Source organism: Lygodium microphyllum, chromosome 19 (genome assembly GCF_053477565.2).
Source record: "Lygodium microphyllum isolate KBCC chromosome 19, Lygodium_microphyllum_v1.1.10, whole genome shotgun sequence".
Taxonomy (NCBI): Eukaryota; Viridiplantae; Streptophyta; class Polypodiopsida; order Schizaeales; family Lygodiaceae; genus Lygodium; species Lygodium microphyllum.
The window spans coordinates 72,903,691-72,918,431 of NC_141153.1; the positions used below are offsets into that span (position 1 = coordinate 72,903,691).

At 45.4% G+C, this 14,741-nt stretch overlaps 1 protein-coding gene across 2 annotated transcripts in view; it reads left to right on the plus strand.

Moving 5' to 3' along the window:
* The first annotated feature begins 2,446 nt into the window (after positions 1-2,446).
* LOC148020028 (AP-1 complex subunit gamma-2-like) overlaps positions 2,447-14,741 on the plus strand; it is a 95,679-nt gene continuing 83,384 nt past the window's right edge. For both annotated transcript variants that reach the window (XR_015694919.1, XM_087700298.1), the window contains exon 1: positions 2,447-2,678. Coding sequence is in view for 1 of the 2 variants with exons in the window: in XM_087700298.1 (XP_087556424.1) it covers positions 2,662-2,678 (17 nt within the window). In the remaining variant the exon portion in view is untranslated. The remainder of the gene's footprint in view (positions 2,679-14,741) is intronic.

Consider the following 14,741-nt stretch of genomic DNA (forward strand, 5'->3'; position numbering starts at 1 on the left):
TAATGGGATGTTGCTTGTTGGTGAAGGATAGAAGTTGTTTTTAGATTACAACCATTTGCGAACTTCTAAGGTACACTATAGGGTTAAGATCTTTTGTTGCCATCTAGTGATTGAATTGGTGCATTGTAGTTTCTTTGTTTGAATTAGAGAAGGATATACATCACATGTTCGTAGAAAAGTGTAAGGCTTTCAAGAGGCAAAAGGAATCATCAAACTTGTCATTTGATAGACAAATTTATTTGTTATTTTACAAAGTAAGGGCACCACTTCATTATTTAATGTTTGAAGCATCTCTTGCTAGCACAAAGGCCTCGTGGCCTCTAATGCATCATTTGTTGCATACACTTACATGGGTTATTGACAAAATATGAGGTTCTTGGAAATGCAATCCACACTTGCTAGAGAAAACTAGCTCATGATTGGTGCAATAGTGATGTGTTGAGAATGGGTTTGAATTGTAGTCCAAATGGCAGAAGATTTCAAAAATTGGATAGACCAAAGGTCATCCATCACCTTAAGGTTTTGGGGGCTAGCCATCTAGATGGCTAGTCCAATTCGTGGGAATCTTCCAGTTAAGCGTGCATTGGTGTGAATAGTATTGGGATGGGTGACCTCCTTGGAAAGGGAGGTGTAGGGGCCCCCACCCAAATTCTAACTTGGTATCAAAGCTTAGGTTGTTGAGCTTGGCGACACTAGGACCTCAACTAAGGTGTATCTTGAGGGGGGTGTTGGAAATGCAATGCACACTTGTTAGAGAAAAATGGCTCACGATCGGTGCATCAACGATGTGTTGAGAATGGGTTTGAATCCTAAGCCAAATGGAGGAAGATTTCCATAATTGGATAGATCAGAGGTCATCAATCACCTCAAGGTTTTGTGGGATAGATGGCTAATCCAAATTGTGGGAATCTTCTAGTTAAGTGTGCATTTGGATGAATAGTAATGGATAGGTGACTTCCTAGGAAGGGGAGGTATAGGGGACCCTACGCAGTTTCTAATTAGAGGTGACTATCATTTAGAGATGGAAAATCATAGTTGAATATGTTTGTAATCTTACATTCCTTACTTTTATGGTAAATTTTTTATGATATAGAGCTCACCTCTCAAGTTAAAGCTCCAAAATACAGGGGATGTAAAATAGAACATGGAAAATGTTTTTGAAGCTACATGTATGGATTAATTAGTTGACTTCATTCGGTGGGAGGACTCATTTGAAGCAATCCAACATTGGGAAGTTGAGGGGGAATGATACACTATTAGAAAGCACTTTAGTCTAAATTCAAGAATTCTTCTTTGAGTATATTGGGTTGATGCTCAATTTGGGAGGGCAAGGGCAAATCAATAGGGGGGGATGTATTGGGTATGGTGAGAAAATCTATAATAAAAACACATGTTTTAATCATTAAAAGCTTTTAAGGACTATTTTGCACATTATTTATCTTTCAAATTAAGCTTGCATAGTGAATGACATAGTGGAGGCTAGATAAGACTCATCAACAATTCAAATAATGAATTAGACACAAAGAGCTTGACTTGTGAAATAGTGAGATATGTATGAAGTAAGATGCTTTTTTTTCATCACCTTATAGGAGTATAATGCATTTCCAAGTAACACCCAAAGAGCTTGTGATTAGCACATAGTTGCAAATATATATTTCTCAAATGAAATTGTTACTTTTGTACAAGGCCTTGAGATTTAATCTTATGGATGCAATTGATGACAACCTTGTGTCCAAAAGAAAGGGCCTCCACTCTTGCATATGCACTAGATAACCAATAGTAAATCCATGTGACTGAAAACATTTAATTGTTTCGATATGATGTGCATGTCACTCCTTTTACCTTGTGGGGCATGGGGAACACAAGGGCTATTATGGGCAATGGCTATCATCTAGCTACCTTCTAAGGTAGATAACTTTGTGTACGTGACTCTATCAGATATCATTGCAAAGGATACATGCCACTACCATTGCCTTGCACTTATGGAACATTAGGGCTTTTCTATGTAATCGCGAAAATCTCATACAAGCAGCTTCTGTTTGAAGGGGGTCTAACAGAAAGCTTTGCACCTTATCTCCAAGGGATAACTTAGAAGGGTTATCAAGGCTTACATTGATACTTGTGATCAAGGGGCTCTCAAACCTTTGACTACGAGGTCAACATATGCTCCCATTATAATGTCTATCTTGGTGCCCAACCAAGTGGAGCCATAATCGAATTTTACAAATAAACAAGGTGCTTTCACCATTGCCTGAGAGATGATGGAACCATTGACCTTGGGGTTTAACCCGCCACCTCACCACCACATGAGGTTTAAGAAAAGACCTTTGAACTATAGGGTAATTTTAGGGGAATTGGTTATAAGAAAGCTTGTGAAACATGACATAAAAAGCGCGTGGTAACCCACATGCACCTTAGAGGGGTTAATAATTAAATAGAGCCGTAAAAACAACACAAACACACCCATACAAAGACTATTACAGAGTGGTGCCTCCGTTCTCACCCGATCTTCCATCGCCATAGCTGGATCTGCACCTGCCAACCTTTTGGTGGCTACGGCGAGGGGGCTTATTCTGGTCTCATTGCCTTTACTCGACCTTCGGACTCGCCTTCTACCCGATTGCCTCTGGATCCGCCCCTTCATTTGAACTCTCACACGCCATGGGAACTCGTTTGAGGTACGCTGCAACCCTAGCAATCTCTGCTTCGTTATACTTTGCGAGAGAAGACCAGAAGCATTTTTGATTCTGTGGACATTCTGAAATCGGACCGATGCTTCGTATGGAGCGATCGATTTTGGTATCTGCATAGGGATCATAAACCTTCCGATCACAATTCTTTTAGATTCTCGAACTACGCAGCTTTGGCACATTCCGGACTTCGATCAAATTCAAGACAAAGACGTGATCGTACCTGTTGTTGCTAATGCAGTGCTCGATAGCCACAAATTCTGCTGATTTCCTGAAATGGCAATACTTTAGCATCAATCCATAAATCTGGGCTTTTGGTAGACCAAGTGCTTTATCTCCTGCCTGTGCCAAATGTGAGATCATATATCAGGAGTGTGTGGTGGAAGATGAGGTGCACATGCTTGTGAAACGTTGGATCTCCTCTCCTTTGATTAGAAAGTGCATGCCGAAACTGAGCCAGTAACTCCAATTCAGTAGCTTTATTTTGAGCAACTTCTAGTTCTCCAGGAGCCAAGAAGGGCTTATTTCTCAACTACTTTGGAGGTAAGGTCTAGTTAGGCCAAGGGTCGAGCAGGATGGGTCTATTCTCTTATTCCATAAGGTATGCAACAGGTACAGTTTGGAAATGCAGCACAGAATCATTCAACAGAGGATCACAAGTTTACTTTGGTCTTCTGAGTTTTTCCTAGGCGGATCTCTCAATATCGTGTAATGGATTGGAAAATAGACAAATATCGTCATCTCCTGCATAAATTGTTGGCAGTAGCAGTTTGTTGTTTCTTTTCCTAATAAGGGGGATTCAATAAATCTTTGGAACAGGTCCCATCAGTAAATTTAATTGCTGGTTGGCCAGATAACTAATAATCAGGTTGGCCTGTATATGTAAACACTGGCTGGTAAGTACAGTAAAGTTTGGAAAGAACTATAAAATACCTGCGACAATTATGGAGCAAGGGATGCTGCCAATGCTCATAGGTTCATGGCCATATAGATTCAAATTGCACACATGACATGATAAGCCATACATATATCTGCCAGATATATGTCTAACCAGGATGATCCTGCAATTCCCTGGATCCATGGGGTTGCTGGATCTGCGAATGGGGGTGCTGGTGTGCATACTTTGTGTATGGGAAAGTTCTCTACTAGTGCCATGTGTGCCAGAATCGAGCTACAGTGGCAGAGCATAAGAGAAATCTGTGAGTGGTCACAGTCATCTATTGGTCGCGAGCCTTACACTGAGTAAGCAAGGGACATTAGGAGCACTTGGGTTAGTTTGGTCTTCTTTTGGTCAATGCCCCTGTTTTTGGGCCCACCCATGTTTTGGGCATGGGATTCCTTTCTAGATCTTGTCTAGGGTTTTCTGCCTATGTATAGGCTGCACTGTCAGTTGATCGACATGCATTTAGTTGTTAGACTTCTTCTATCTCCTGCCTTCATTCTCTTAGCACCCTAATTGCAGCTATAGAATGTAGCATCTGTAGGGGCTATTCCTGTGTCAGGCTCTTTTTGCATTAGTTTGAGCTCTTTATTGCCTTCACCTTGCTCTTCAATGTTCTTGTCTTCTATTTGCAAGTTCCTCTTTTGCTGCCATTCTGATGTGGTATCATTCTCATAGCTTTGTGATGAGCTACTTACTTCACAGCCACCCCGGAAACCCCCTTGCCAAGCCTTGTGTTTGCTTACCCCTACCAGTTGTATTTTCTGTATTTCACCATCTTTAGCAGCCTGTGCGCAGTCTTCTATACCTGCATTTTCATTGCTACAGTTTATCTGCAGCTCACGACCTCCTACACTGTGTATTTCAACTGTCAGTTCCCTACTGCTTTGCCACACTGTAACACACTTAAACATGGCCCAATACACATACTCATATGTCGAGCAGGCGATGGATGCAAGTGCGTGGATGACAAAGCAGGAGAGTTGAAGGATTGCATAAGCAGCAGACCTGCAGTAACAGTTGTGTGTCGGATCTGGAGCAATGGATTGCATAATTATTGCAAATGTTGCATAGGACACATAATAATGTTTGATGACATGGCAGTTAATTATGGCTGCATGATTTACCAAAAGGGAAACAGAAGCTCATTGTGATGATTGCATCTAGCATTGTGGTTGGAAGGAGTTCAACAAAAACAATCTTCTTCTTCACCTTATTTTCGGGCCTATTGTGAAGAGCAACAAAGAGAAGCCTGGTTGGTTAGCTAGAGTGTTTTAGAGATCGACAATTTGGAGTCCTCTTGGTAGTTGCTGGTGAGGACTAACCGTGGGTGAGAGTGTGGCATAGAAGAGTTGTCTTAGGCAAGATAGAGAGGCGGTTTCGAGAAATCAAAGTGAAGAGTGCTGGTTAATGCTTGCCTCTTGAAGTTGACACATGTACAAATCTCCATTAAGTGTTGCAATAAAGATTTGAGGATTGGTATTAGAGTCGATTTTTGATAGTGGGCGAGGTGTCAAAAGATGACATACCAGCGAGACAATAGGGTTTGCGGGGAGGAACACAGAGTGAACTCAGCAAACATGGAGAAGAGAAGAGAAGAGAGAAGAAACTTTGATGAATGGAATGATGAAGATTTGAATCATGGAGTGAATGTGATACAAGGGAACAAAGGTGCCGTAGCACAAGGAAGATGACGAAGACAGCCATGAACCACTAATCACAATGTCCTCCTGAAGGGGTGTGAGGGTAGTGGAGAGACTGGAGAGAAGAGGTGACGGACTGAATGAATCAGCCGCGAAGAATGAATGCGAGAGTGGCCTGTAAATAGGCATAGTCAGTCTAGGATGGTGCCCCTTTTTGGGGCCACAAACCCTAAATGTAAAATGCAGAAACGCAAAAAACGCAAACTGTGGGTGAAGGGTTTCTCAACACCCCCTCTCAGGCCCAAAAAGTGGAAGAAGAGAAGAGTGAGGTGGAGATGGAATGCTACATGCTGAAGAATGCTCATGTAGCAGGTGCCACTTGGACAGTGTTCCTTGTGGGTAAATTATTCACTTGCCCAAGCGCCCTAGTACAAAGATGATGAAAAATGCAATGTATAGGAGGAATATCAGACTTTGTGCGGTGTCGAGAACCATAAGGATATGCCCATACTCGATCTTGGGAGATGGCTCCATGCTGACCAAGGGACGAAGAAGATCCACCCTGTAATCTGAGAATACCACCTGAAAGGAGACCTTTGAAAATAGTCAGGAGACTGGATGAGCTGTATAACCCGAAACTCAACCTCGGGAGAGAAGCCACTAGCTTCATGACTCCATGCTGGAAGGAATACAAAGGCCTAGCCACCAAGTCGCTGCTGAAGACCCAAGGGCCTTGATCTAGGTAGATTCTCTAGATCCTGGGTATGAGTAGAGGGAATGATTGCTCAAAGGAGATACACTCCTCGAAAGTCAAAGGTGGTGATGTGTGAGGAACTTCATGGCACATAGGGTCCATCTCTGAATTGAAAGGACTAGAAGTAGGAGCCCCCTCTGAAGCCGAAGAAGAATTGGAAGCCCCCTCTGAGGGCGAAGTAAGAAAATCCCAGTCTGAGAGAGAAAGGGAATCCAACCACTCATGGCTCATGGACTGTGAAGCATCAGATGACGAACGAAGTGCCGCCGTTTGTGCCAAAGAAGATATCTGTGGCTCGGAAGAAGAAGCCGAAAAGCACCTAGAAGTGGCCTCTCGAACCTGAGTGGAAGAGGGTGGGGAAGAAGGAGGCTCAGGATAAGCCAAGGGTGGGAAACAATCATGGGCTCTCAGGAGAGTGGACTGTGGAGGAGATGTGGGTTGTGGAAGCCACTGGACCTGGAAGTAGGTGGGGAAAACCTCTGCGCAGTGGGATGGTCTCCAGGAGGGCTTATCGCCTCGTAAGGTCTTAGAGCCTCCGTATGCTCGAAAGGACTTACTGCGCATCGGGTGCAGCTTATTGCCTTGAGCATAATACTCCGATAGCTGATGCATAATGATCTCTGTGGCCCAGAAAGGAGAGGTGGCACTAGGAATGCCTGGTGAAAGACACATTTACTGCGGGGGGTGGGGAGCAAAGGTCGATGTTGATAGTCATCAATGGAATGACCATTCTTGCTGCAGTAGGAACATCCAGTAAATTGGCAATTTGTCGGTGAAGAAGCCATGGATATTAGTTTGCCTTGCTGAAGAAGGAAGAGATCAGCCACCATGAACCACGAACCGCAACGTTTGTCTCAAGGGGTGTGAGGGCAATGTGAAGCACGAACCGCAATGTCCGCCTCAAGGGGTGGAAAGGTAGTGGAAGGGCTGGAAGTGAGCTGCCAGTGGGAGGAGGATGCGAACAACAGTAAGAGATTGCAACCGGTTGAAAAACGTAGGTGAGGAGAGAGAAATACTAAAAACGCAGGCAGGATAGTTTGTAGGAGAGAGAGAGTAAAAACGCAGGCAGGACAGCCTGCAAGAGAGAGAAAGACTAAAAACGCAGGAAAAAAAAGCAGCAGCAGTCAATATGCTGAAATCAGCTCCGAACAGTGTGTGATAGGCTGGAAATAGGCGCCAGACTGTTATAGACAGCAATGGCCAGCTTGGACCGCGATGTCCTCTACGTTTGGGGTGTGGGTAGCAAGCTGAAAGACCTAAAATCTGCAAAAACGAGATTGTTTTCTAAATGGAGAGTGATCAGCAATAGTCGTTTTTCTGTAAACAACTGCAAATTGCAGGTAGAAGACTGGAAATAGGCGCCAAACTGTAGATGACAGCAAGGGACAATTGAGACTGTGATATCCTCCGCGAAAGGGGTGTGGGCAGCAAGCTGAGAACACTTGGAACCTGCAAAAACGAGATTTTGAAGCAACCGAAAAAGAAGAGAAGTGGAAGCCGAACCCGCCACCGGTCTTTGCCTTCACTAGAGTGGAGTATCTTTGCTGCTGTTTGAGCAGATCCAGCTCTGATACCATGTAAAAAGATGACGTACCAACGAGACAGTAGGGTTGGCGGGGAGGAACATAGAGTGAACTCGGCAAACATGGAGAAGAGAAGAGAAGAGAGCAGAAACTCTAATGAATGGAATGATGAAGTTCCGAATCATGGAGTGAATGTGATACAAGGGACCAAGGGTGCCGTAGCACAAGGAAGATGATGAAGACAGCCATGAACCACTAACCGCAATGTTCTCCTAAAGGGGTGTGAGGGTAGTGGAGAGGCTGGAGAGGAGGTGACGGATTGAATGAATCAGCCGTGAGGAATGAATGAGAGAGTGGCTTATAAATAGGCACAATCAGTCTTGGATGGTGCCCCTTTTTGGGGTTGCAAACCCTAATCGCAAAAACGCAAACTGCGGATGAAGGGTTTCTCAACAACGAGCAATATCTCCTCCCTCTCTCTTGCAAGTTGAGTGCACTAAAATGCCTCTCTCCAGCCTCTAAAGACGTTTTTCAGTCTTGCATGGGCATTTTTGACAAGTGACAACCTTTTCAAATGGTTTTCCCAGCATTATCCATAATTAAATATTAATTTTCAGTCTTTAAATACTGAAAATTATTCAAATAATTAATTCGGTGCCTTGAAAAATTATCTGATTGACCAATAATTAAATTAGTTGATCAACTTCCATTCTTGAGTGTCTTTGGCGGTATTTGACCATCAGATTGGCGTTAGGTACCATTAAATGCCACTTCTCTAGTGTTACCAACTGACACTTATGGCCAAATGAATGACCTAGGCCAACAACTGGCATAGGATAACCAAGTACTGTCAGAGTGCAGCGATGCGGAAGCGTGGGACCAAGATTGAGAGAACGCAGAGAGAAGAGAGAGAAAGAGAGAGTGGAAGATGAAGATCTGCTGTATAAGTGTGCTGTATACAAAGATATGCAGATATATACACGGGCGCAGTGCGCTGGACTGCGTGTCTTCACCTCGACGATGCAACTTGCTGTTCACCTCAAAGTCCGCTGCAGTCTGCACGATCTTCTACCTGAAATTTGCGAACAGAGATGGAATTTGCACGAATCTCCAGCCTGAATCTGCGATCAGAAGTGGGAGAAGACTGCTGGAAAATCGGCTATAAATAGCCACAAAACAGGCGCCCAATAAATGCAGGTCGGTTGCATTAAATGCAGCCGACTGTCCAGAAACAGGTCGGACTGCCACGTGGCAGTCCGACTGCCCTCCGACTGGATCTGAATCCTAACACCCCCTCTCAAAGCCTGGGCGGGGCAGAAGCCTGAGGGATCTGGCATGTCTCCGAAGTAGAGCTTGGAGAAGTGCCTTCGTAAACAAATCTGCAAGATTGTTCTCCGTCTTGCAGTACTCCACAACGATGGTCTCATCCAGAAGCTTCTCTCTGATGAAGTGGTTCTGGATTTCTATGTGCTTCGTCCGGGCATAGAAAACGGGATTCCGTGCCAAGGCAATGCAACTCTCATTGTCGCATTCAGCAAAGTAGGACGAGTCTGGGGGCAGCCAAGCTCCTCCAACAATCTCTGAAGCCACACAGCCTCACGTGGTGGAAGACGCGGCCCGATACTCCACCTCAGTAGACGAAAGTGCTACTGTGGGCTGCTTCTTGCTACTCCATGAGATAACACCTGCACCCAAGTTAAAATAGTAACCTGTTGTAGACCGCATGTGGTCCACATCACCAGCCAAATCCGAGTTGCTCCAACCTGTAAGTACAAGATCTGAACCACTTGTGCCTGTTGGATAATGAATCTCTAAATCAGATGTCCCCCTCAAATACCGAAGTATCCTCAATGCACTGTTTGAGGTTCACTCATGAACCCTGCCAAGAGCCCAACAGCAAAACAAAGATCAACACGAGTGTTGAGGAGCCAAATCAATGATTCAATCAACTGGCGATAGCGGGAAGCATCCACCATTGGAGAAGCTGAATGTGAAGTGGCCTTCCAGTTCAGATCCATATGAGTAGAAATGGTCCGACAATCCTCCATCGCAAAAGAAACCAAGAGCTCCTGTACATATCTCTGCTGAGAGATGAAAATCCCCCTCTGAGACTGATAAATCTCATGGCCCAAGAAGAAATGGAGTAGACCTAAATCCGTCATCTCGAACGTCTGATGTAAAGCTGCCTTCGTCTCTTTGACCTTCTGTGCATGATCACCTGTGACAATCAAATCATCAACATACAACACAAAAAGCACACAACCAGCCTCGGAAGTGTGTACATAAAGCTGTGGATCGGCCTTGGAATGCCGATATCCTAACTGTGACTGAAGGAATGAATCAATCTTCTTGTTCCATGCACGCAGAGCCTGCTTGAGGCCATACAAGACCTTCTTCAACCTGTAGACTTTCCCATCTGAAGATCCAAAGCCAGGAGGCTGCTCGACATAGATCTCCTCCTTCAAATCACCATTGAGGAAGGCTGACTTCACATCCAACTGGTAGACAGGCCATCTCCTATGGCCAGCCAAGGCAAGAACAACTCGAATAGTCGCCATACGAGCAGTGGGAGCAAAAGTGTCATGACAATCAATCCCTGGGCGCAGTGCAAAACCTTTAGCAACAAGGCGAGCCTTGTGCTTGTCCAAAGAACCATCGCTAAGGTACTTGGTCTTGAAGACCCATTTGACGCCAATCACCTTATGCAGGGGGCAAGGCATGAGATACCAAGTGCCGTTCCTCTCAATAGCCTCCAACTCGGCTTCCATAGTTTTCTTCCATGGTGCGGACTGTAAAGCCTCCTTCACGGAGGTGGGCTCTCGATCCTGCATAACACGGGTCATCAAACAATAGTTAGAGCAAACAAGCTCCGTAGAAAGTGTCTGGTGCCTCTGTGACCGCCGTGGACCATCCTGCGGTCCCCACTCCTTAGGGACCCCCTCGATCCCTGAATCACGGAGTGTGTCACGGGCCCAACGAGGAGGAGGTCCGATCACTCCTCGTCTCTCTCCATCAGCTGAAGACTCTGGGATATCCACCGGTGGTAACTCCTCGAGGGTGATTGGTGGAACAGTAGACTCTGTATTGGAAACAGAATCGAAATCAAAAGGCACGGGCTCCAAAGGAACTGTCTCGGGAGCCCAACTCTCCCTTGGATCTCCAAGTATGGGATGCTCCTCACCCGCTGCTATGTCCGGAACCTCCACGAACCGTACATCTCGACTGGTGTACACATCCCGCTTGACGGGGTCATACAAACGATAGCCTTGGGACTAAGAGCTGTAGCCAACAAACACCTGTCTTCGGGAAGCTGCTTCAAATTTATCACGATGAGCCTTGGGAATGTGAACATAGACATCACACCCAAAAACCCTAAAATAAGAAACATCGGGCTTAGTCCCAAAGTAAGCCTCAAAAGGGGTCATCCCATCAACAGCCGAAGTGGGAGATCGGTTAAGGATGTGGACTGCAGTAGCCACAGCCTCGGCCCACAGAAACTGAGGTGTCTGTTGGTGCTCCATTATGGTGCGCGCCATCTCGATCACACTTCGGTTCTTCTGTTCAAGAATGCCATTTTCTTGAGGAGTGTTGGTATTAGCAAACTCCTGGTGAATACCGTTATCTACACAAAAACGAGCAAACTCATTAGAAACAAATTCACCACCCTTGTCAGATTGCAAGGTCTTCAATCGCCAGCCTGATCGGTTCTCCTCAAAGAGAAGCCAATCCTTGAAGTGGGAGAAAGCCTCCGACTACAATGCCAAGAAATAGGCCCAAGTCATCCTGCTGTAGTCATCTACGATCAACATGAAGTAGGAGCTTCCTCTCAAGGACTCGTTTCTCATAGGGCCACAAAGATCCGTAGATACAAGCTCCATCGATGAAGTAGACCGCTGCGAAGCTTTCGTGGGAATCGCATCCCTATGCTGTTTCCCACGAATGCAGGAGACGCATGGCTGCTGGCTCACCACTATGTTCGGCAACCCTCGAACAAGCTGTCCACGTGACGCCCTCCGAAGATAATCAGTTGACGTGATCGAACCGAGCATGCCATAGCTTTGATTGTGTCTGAGAGATAAGAAGAAGAGTAGGGAGGGCAATAGAAGACGTCAGTTTGTAGATGCTGTTCTTCTCATATCTTGATGAGAGAACCTTCCTCGACCCACGATCAAGGACTCGCACCGAATCACTGTCAAACTCCACCAAAAGTCCAAGGGAACAAATCTTATGAACCGAAAGTAGATGATACCCTAAACTTGGCACATGCAAGACCTCTGAGGTATGGGTACCACCACGTCCATCTTGAATAAGCTGCATCTCACTCCATCCTGCAATAGACACCGAAGACCTATCTCCAATGAGAATCTGCCCACGTGAAGGTTGCAATTGGGCAACACCATCTGATGAAGGAGTCATATGCTGGGAGGCACCACTGTCAATGATCCACTCTCGAGCCGGGGGAGCGGTCATCGCAGCATGAGAAGCATTCGGTGTAGAGTCCTCAATGACAACTAGATGAAGAAACGCAGTTGATGAGGGTGCAACCACCTCTCCAGAATCCTTCGTGTCCTTCTTGTTGGTGTCCTTCTTGTCTTTGTCAGGGCAATCCTTCTTCCAATGGCCAGTCTTTCCACAAATATGGCATGTGGATTCTTTGTCCTTGTCCTTCTTTGACTTGTTGTCCTCCTTTTTCTTCTTTTGGTCCTTCCCCTTCTTTTGAGAGGCTTGACCTGTCAAGGCTTCCGACTTGGAAGCATGCTGTCCCTTCAGTTGTTCCTCTTGGTCCAAGACCATAGGAACCAGCTCTTCCCACCGAAGAGTAGACTCACGCCCCGAAGCAATAAGGACAGAGTAGAAAGCACTGAATCGTGGCGGCAACTGGGACAAAAGTGTGATCGCCATGTCTTCGGAGGAAATTGACTTCCTTGCATTTTGAACCTGCATCTGAAGCTGTCTAAGCTTGTTGATGTGCTCCCGCAACGAAGACTTGTTCACGGACAGGGTCCGCATCTGCACCTCCAAAGAAACCCGCTTCATAAGGGTCATCCGGTTATACATCTGATCAAGCTCCAGCCATATCTCCCGAGCCACCGTCAAGTGCTCGATGTGGGCTATCACGGCTGTAGTACAAGACAGAAAAAGAAAAGAACGAATCCGGGCATTCAGTTTGTCCCAGTGAGACTGTGCCTTGGCCAACTCCGCACGAGCATCGGAAGAGAGTTTGGACTCATCTCTCACCGAGGGCCGGTCGATCTCCTGTACAAGCTCCGCCAAATCGTAGGACTCAAGGATGGCCAATATCATCATGCGCCAAATGCGGTAATTGTCGCCGTCGAGCTTTTGATCTGCGGGAAGAGCCGGTAAGACAGGCACCTTCCGGTCCATGATCGTCTGGAACTCCAAGTCAATCTCTGTAGACATCTTCACCTGTAATGCCTTCACAAACGCAAAAGCAACCCCCTCTGACTGTGAAAACGCAGCCTGCTAGGGCTCTTTCTTCCGCGTCCCGAACCTTCTTTACCTGCCGGAGGCGATGAAAAAGCAAAACCTGCACTCGAAGACTGAAAACTCAGTCTTCCTCCTCTTCAAACAGCAGCAAACAGCAACAAATCCACCAATTGGACTCCTTTCCCGTGCGCCCATGCTCGCTTCAGCCTTGTTCCGAGGTGCAGCCCTCCCGCTCGCCCTCAAATGCTGGAAACGCAGCCTTGTGTCGCGATGGAAACTCCTCTTCAGGTTGGTTCTTCACTCAGTCAGCCCTTCTTCATTGCTCTAATACCATGTCAGAGTGCAGCGATGCGGAAGCGTGGGACCAAGACTGAGAGAGTGAGAGAACGCAGAGAGGAGAGAGAAAGAGACAGTGGAAGATGAAGATCTGCTGTATAAGTGTGCTGTATACAAAGATATGCAGATCTATACACGGGCGCAGTGCGCTGGATTGCGTGTCTCCACCTCGACGATGCAACCTGCTGTTCACCTCGAAGTCCGCTGCAGTCTGCATGATCTCCTGCCTGAAATCTATGAATAGAGACGGAATCCGCACGAATCTCCAGCCTGAATCTGCGATCAGAAGTGGGAGAAGACTGTTGGAAAATCGGCTATAAATAGCCACAAAACAGGCGTCCAATAAATGCAGGTCGGCTGTATTAAATGCAGCCGACTGTCCAGAAACAGGTCGGACTGCCACGTGGCAGTCCGACTGCCCTCCGACAGGATCTGAATCCTAACAAGTACTTGTGTGGCATAACTTATAGCAACTTTTGCCTTTGATATCTCGTGATTTCCTTGGGTTATTGGCTCCTAAATTTACTCTAATCCTAGTTACACCTCACATGTGCAACATTTACTGAACCATGTGATTAAAGATTAATCCACATGTTAAGTGAGGTTTCAAAAATACATGTCCTCATGACAACTCTTCCCCCTAAAATCCTTGCAATCATCTTGGAGTGCACTAGAGATGCATCAAAAGCAACATAGTGAACTGGAATTTCCACAAGGTATCATAGTTAACACAATATTGTGCATTGCTGCTGAACCATTCCATATGCCCAACACATACTGAAAATTACTAGCCAACATAACATAACATAAGGCTCACAAAGAATCTCAAAAACCATGCCAGATTATCATATGACATGTCTATTTCTCATGAGCTCAATTCATTTGGCAAAACCAAACCATATGGCATAACTAAGCATAAACCATGGCTAAAACATCAATGGCATTATAACATATGCTGTTATCCATAGAACCAGATGTAAACCATTGAAAATTGAGCATAATCTGATCATAAACTGATCACTTACTGATGTGAGAATTGATCACAAACTGTTACAAATGTGACCCCAAGGTGATCACAAACTCATTGCAAAAACTAACCAGCAATCAATGCAAAAATTGATGCAAAACTAATCCCAAAAGTGACCATAATGGTTCTCAGGCTAATCAAAAGCTGAGCTGAAATTAATTAGAATTTTTGTCTCAAAATTGAGCAAAATTCATGCCAAATTGATCATAAGTTGATGCAAAAGTATAGTTCCAGTGCCCAGGTGAAAGTCATGCTCATCTACATACATTTGACAGTGACTAGTACACTAAGTAGTGACCTCATGGCAAACATACTATCAGCATAGTGCACGTTGAATACATCCAAGATTCACTACATATGAGAGCTGTCCATAACTAGAG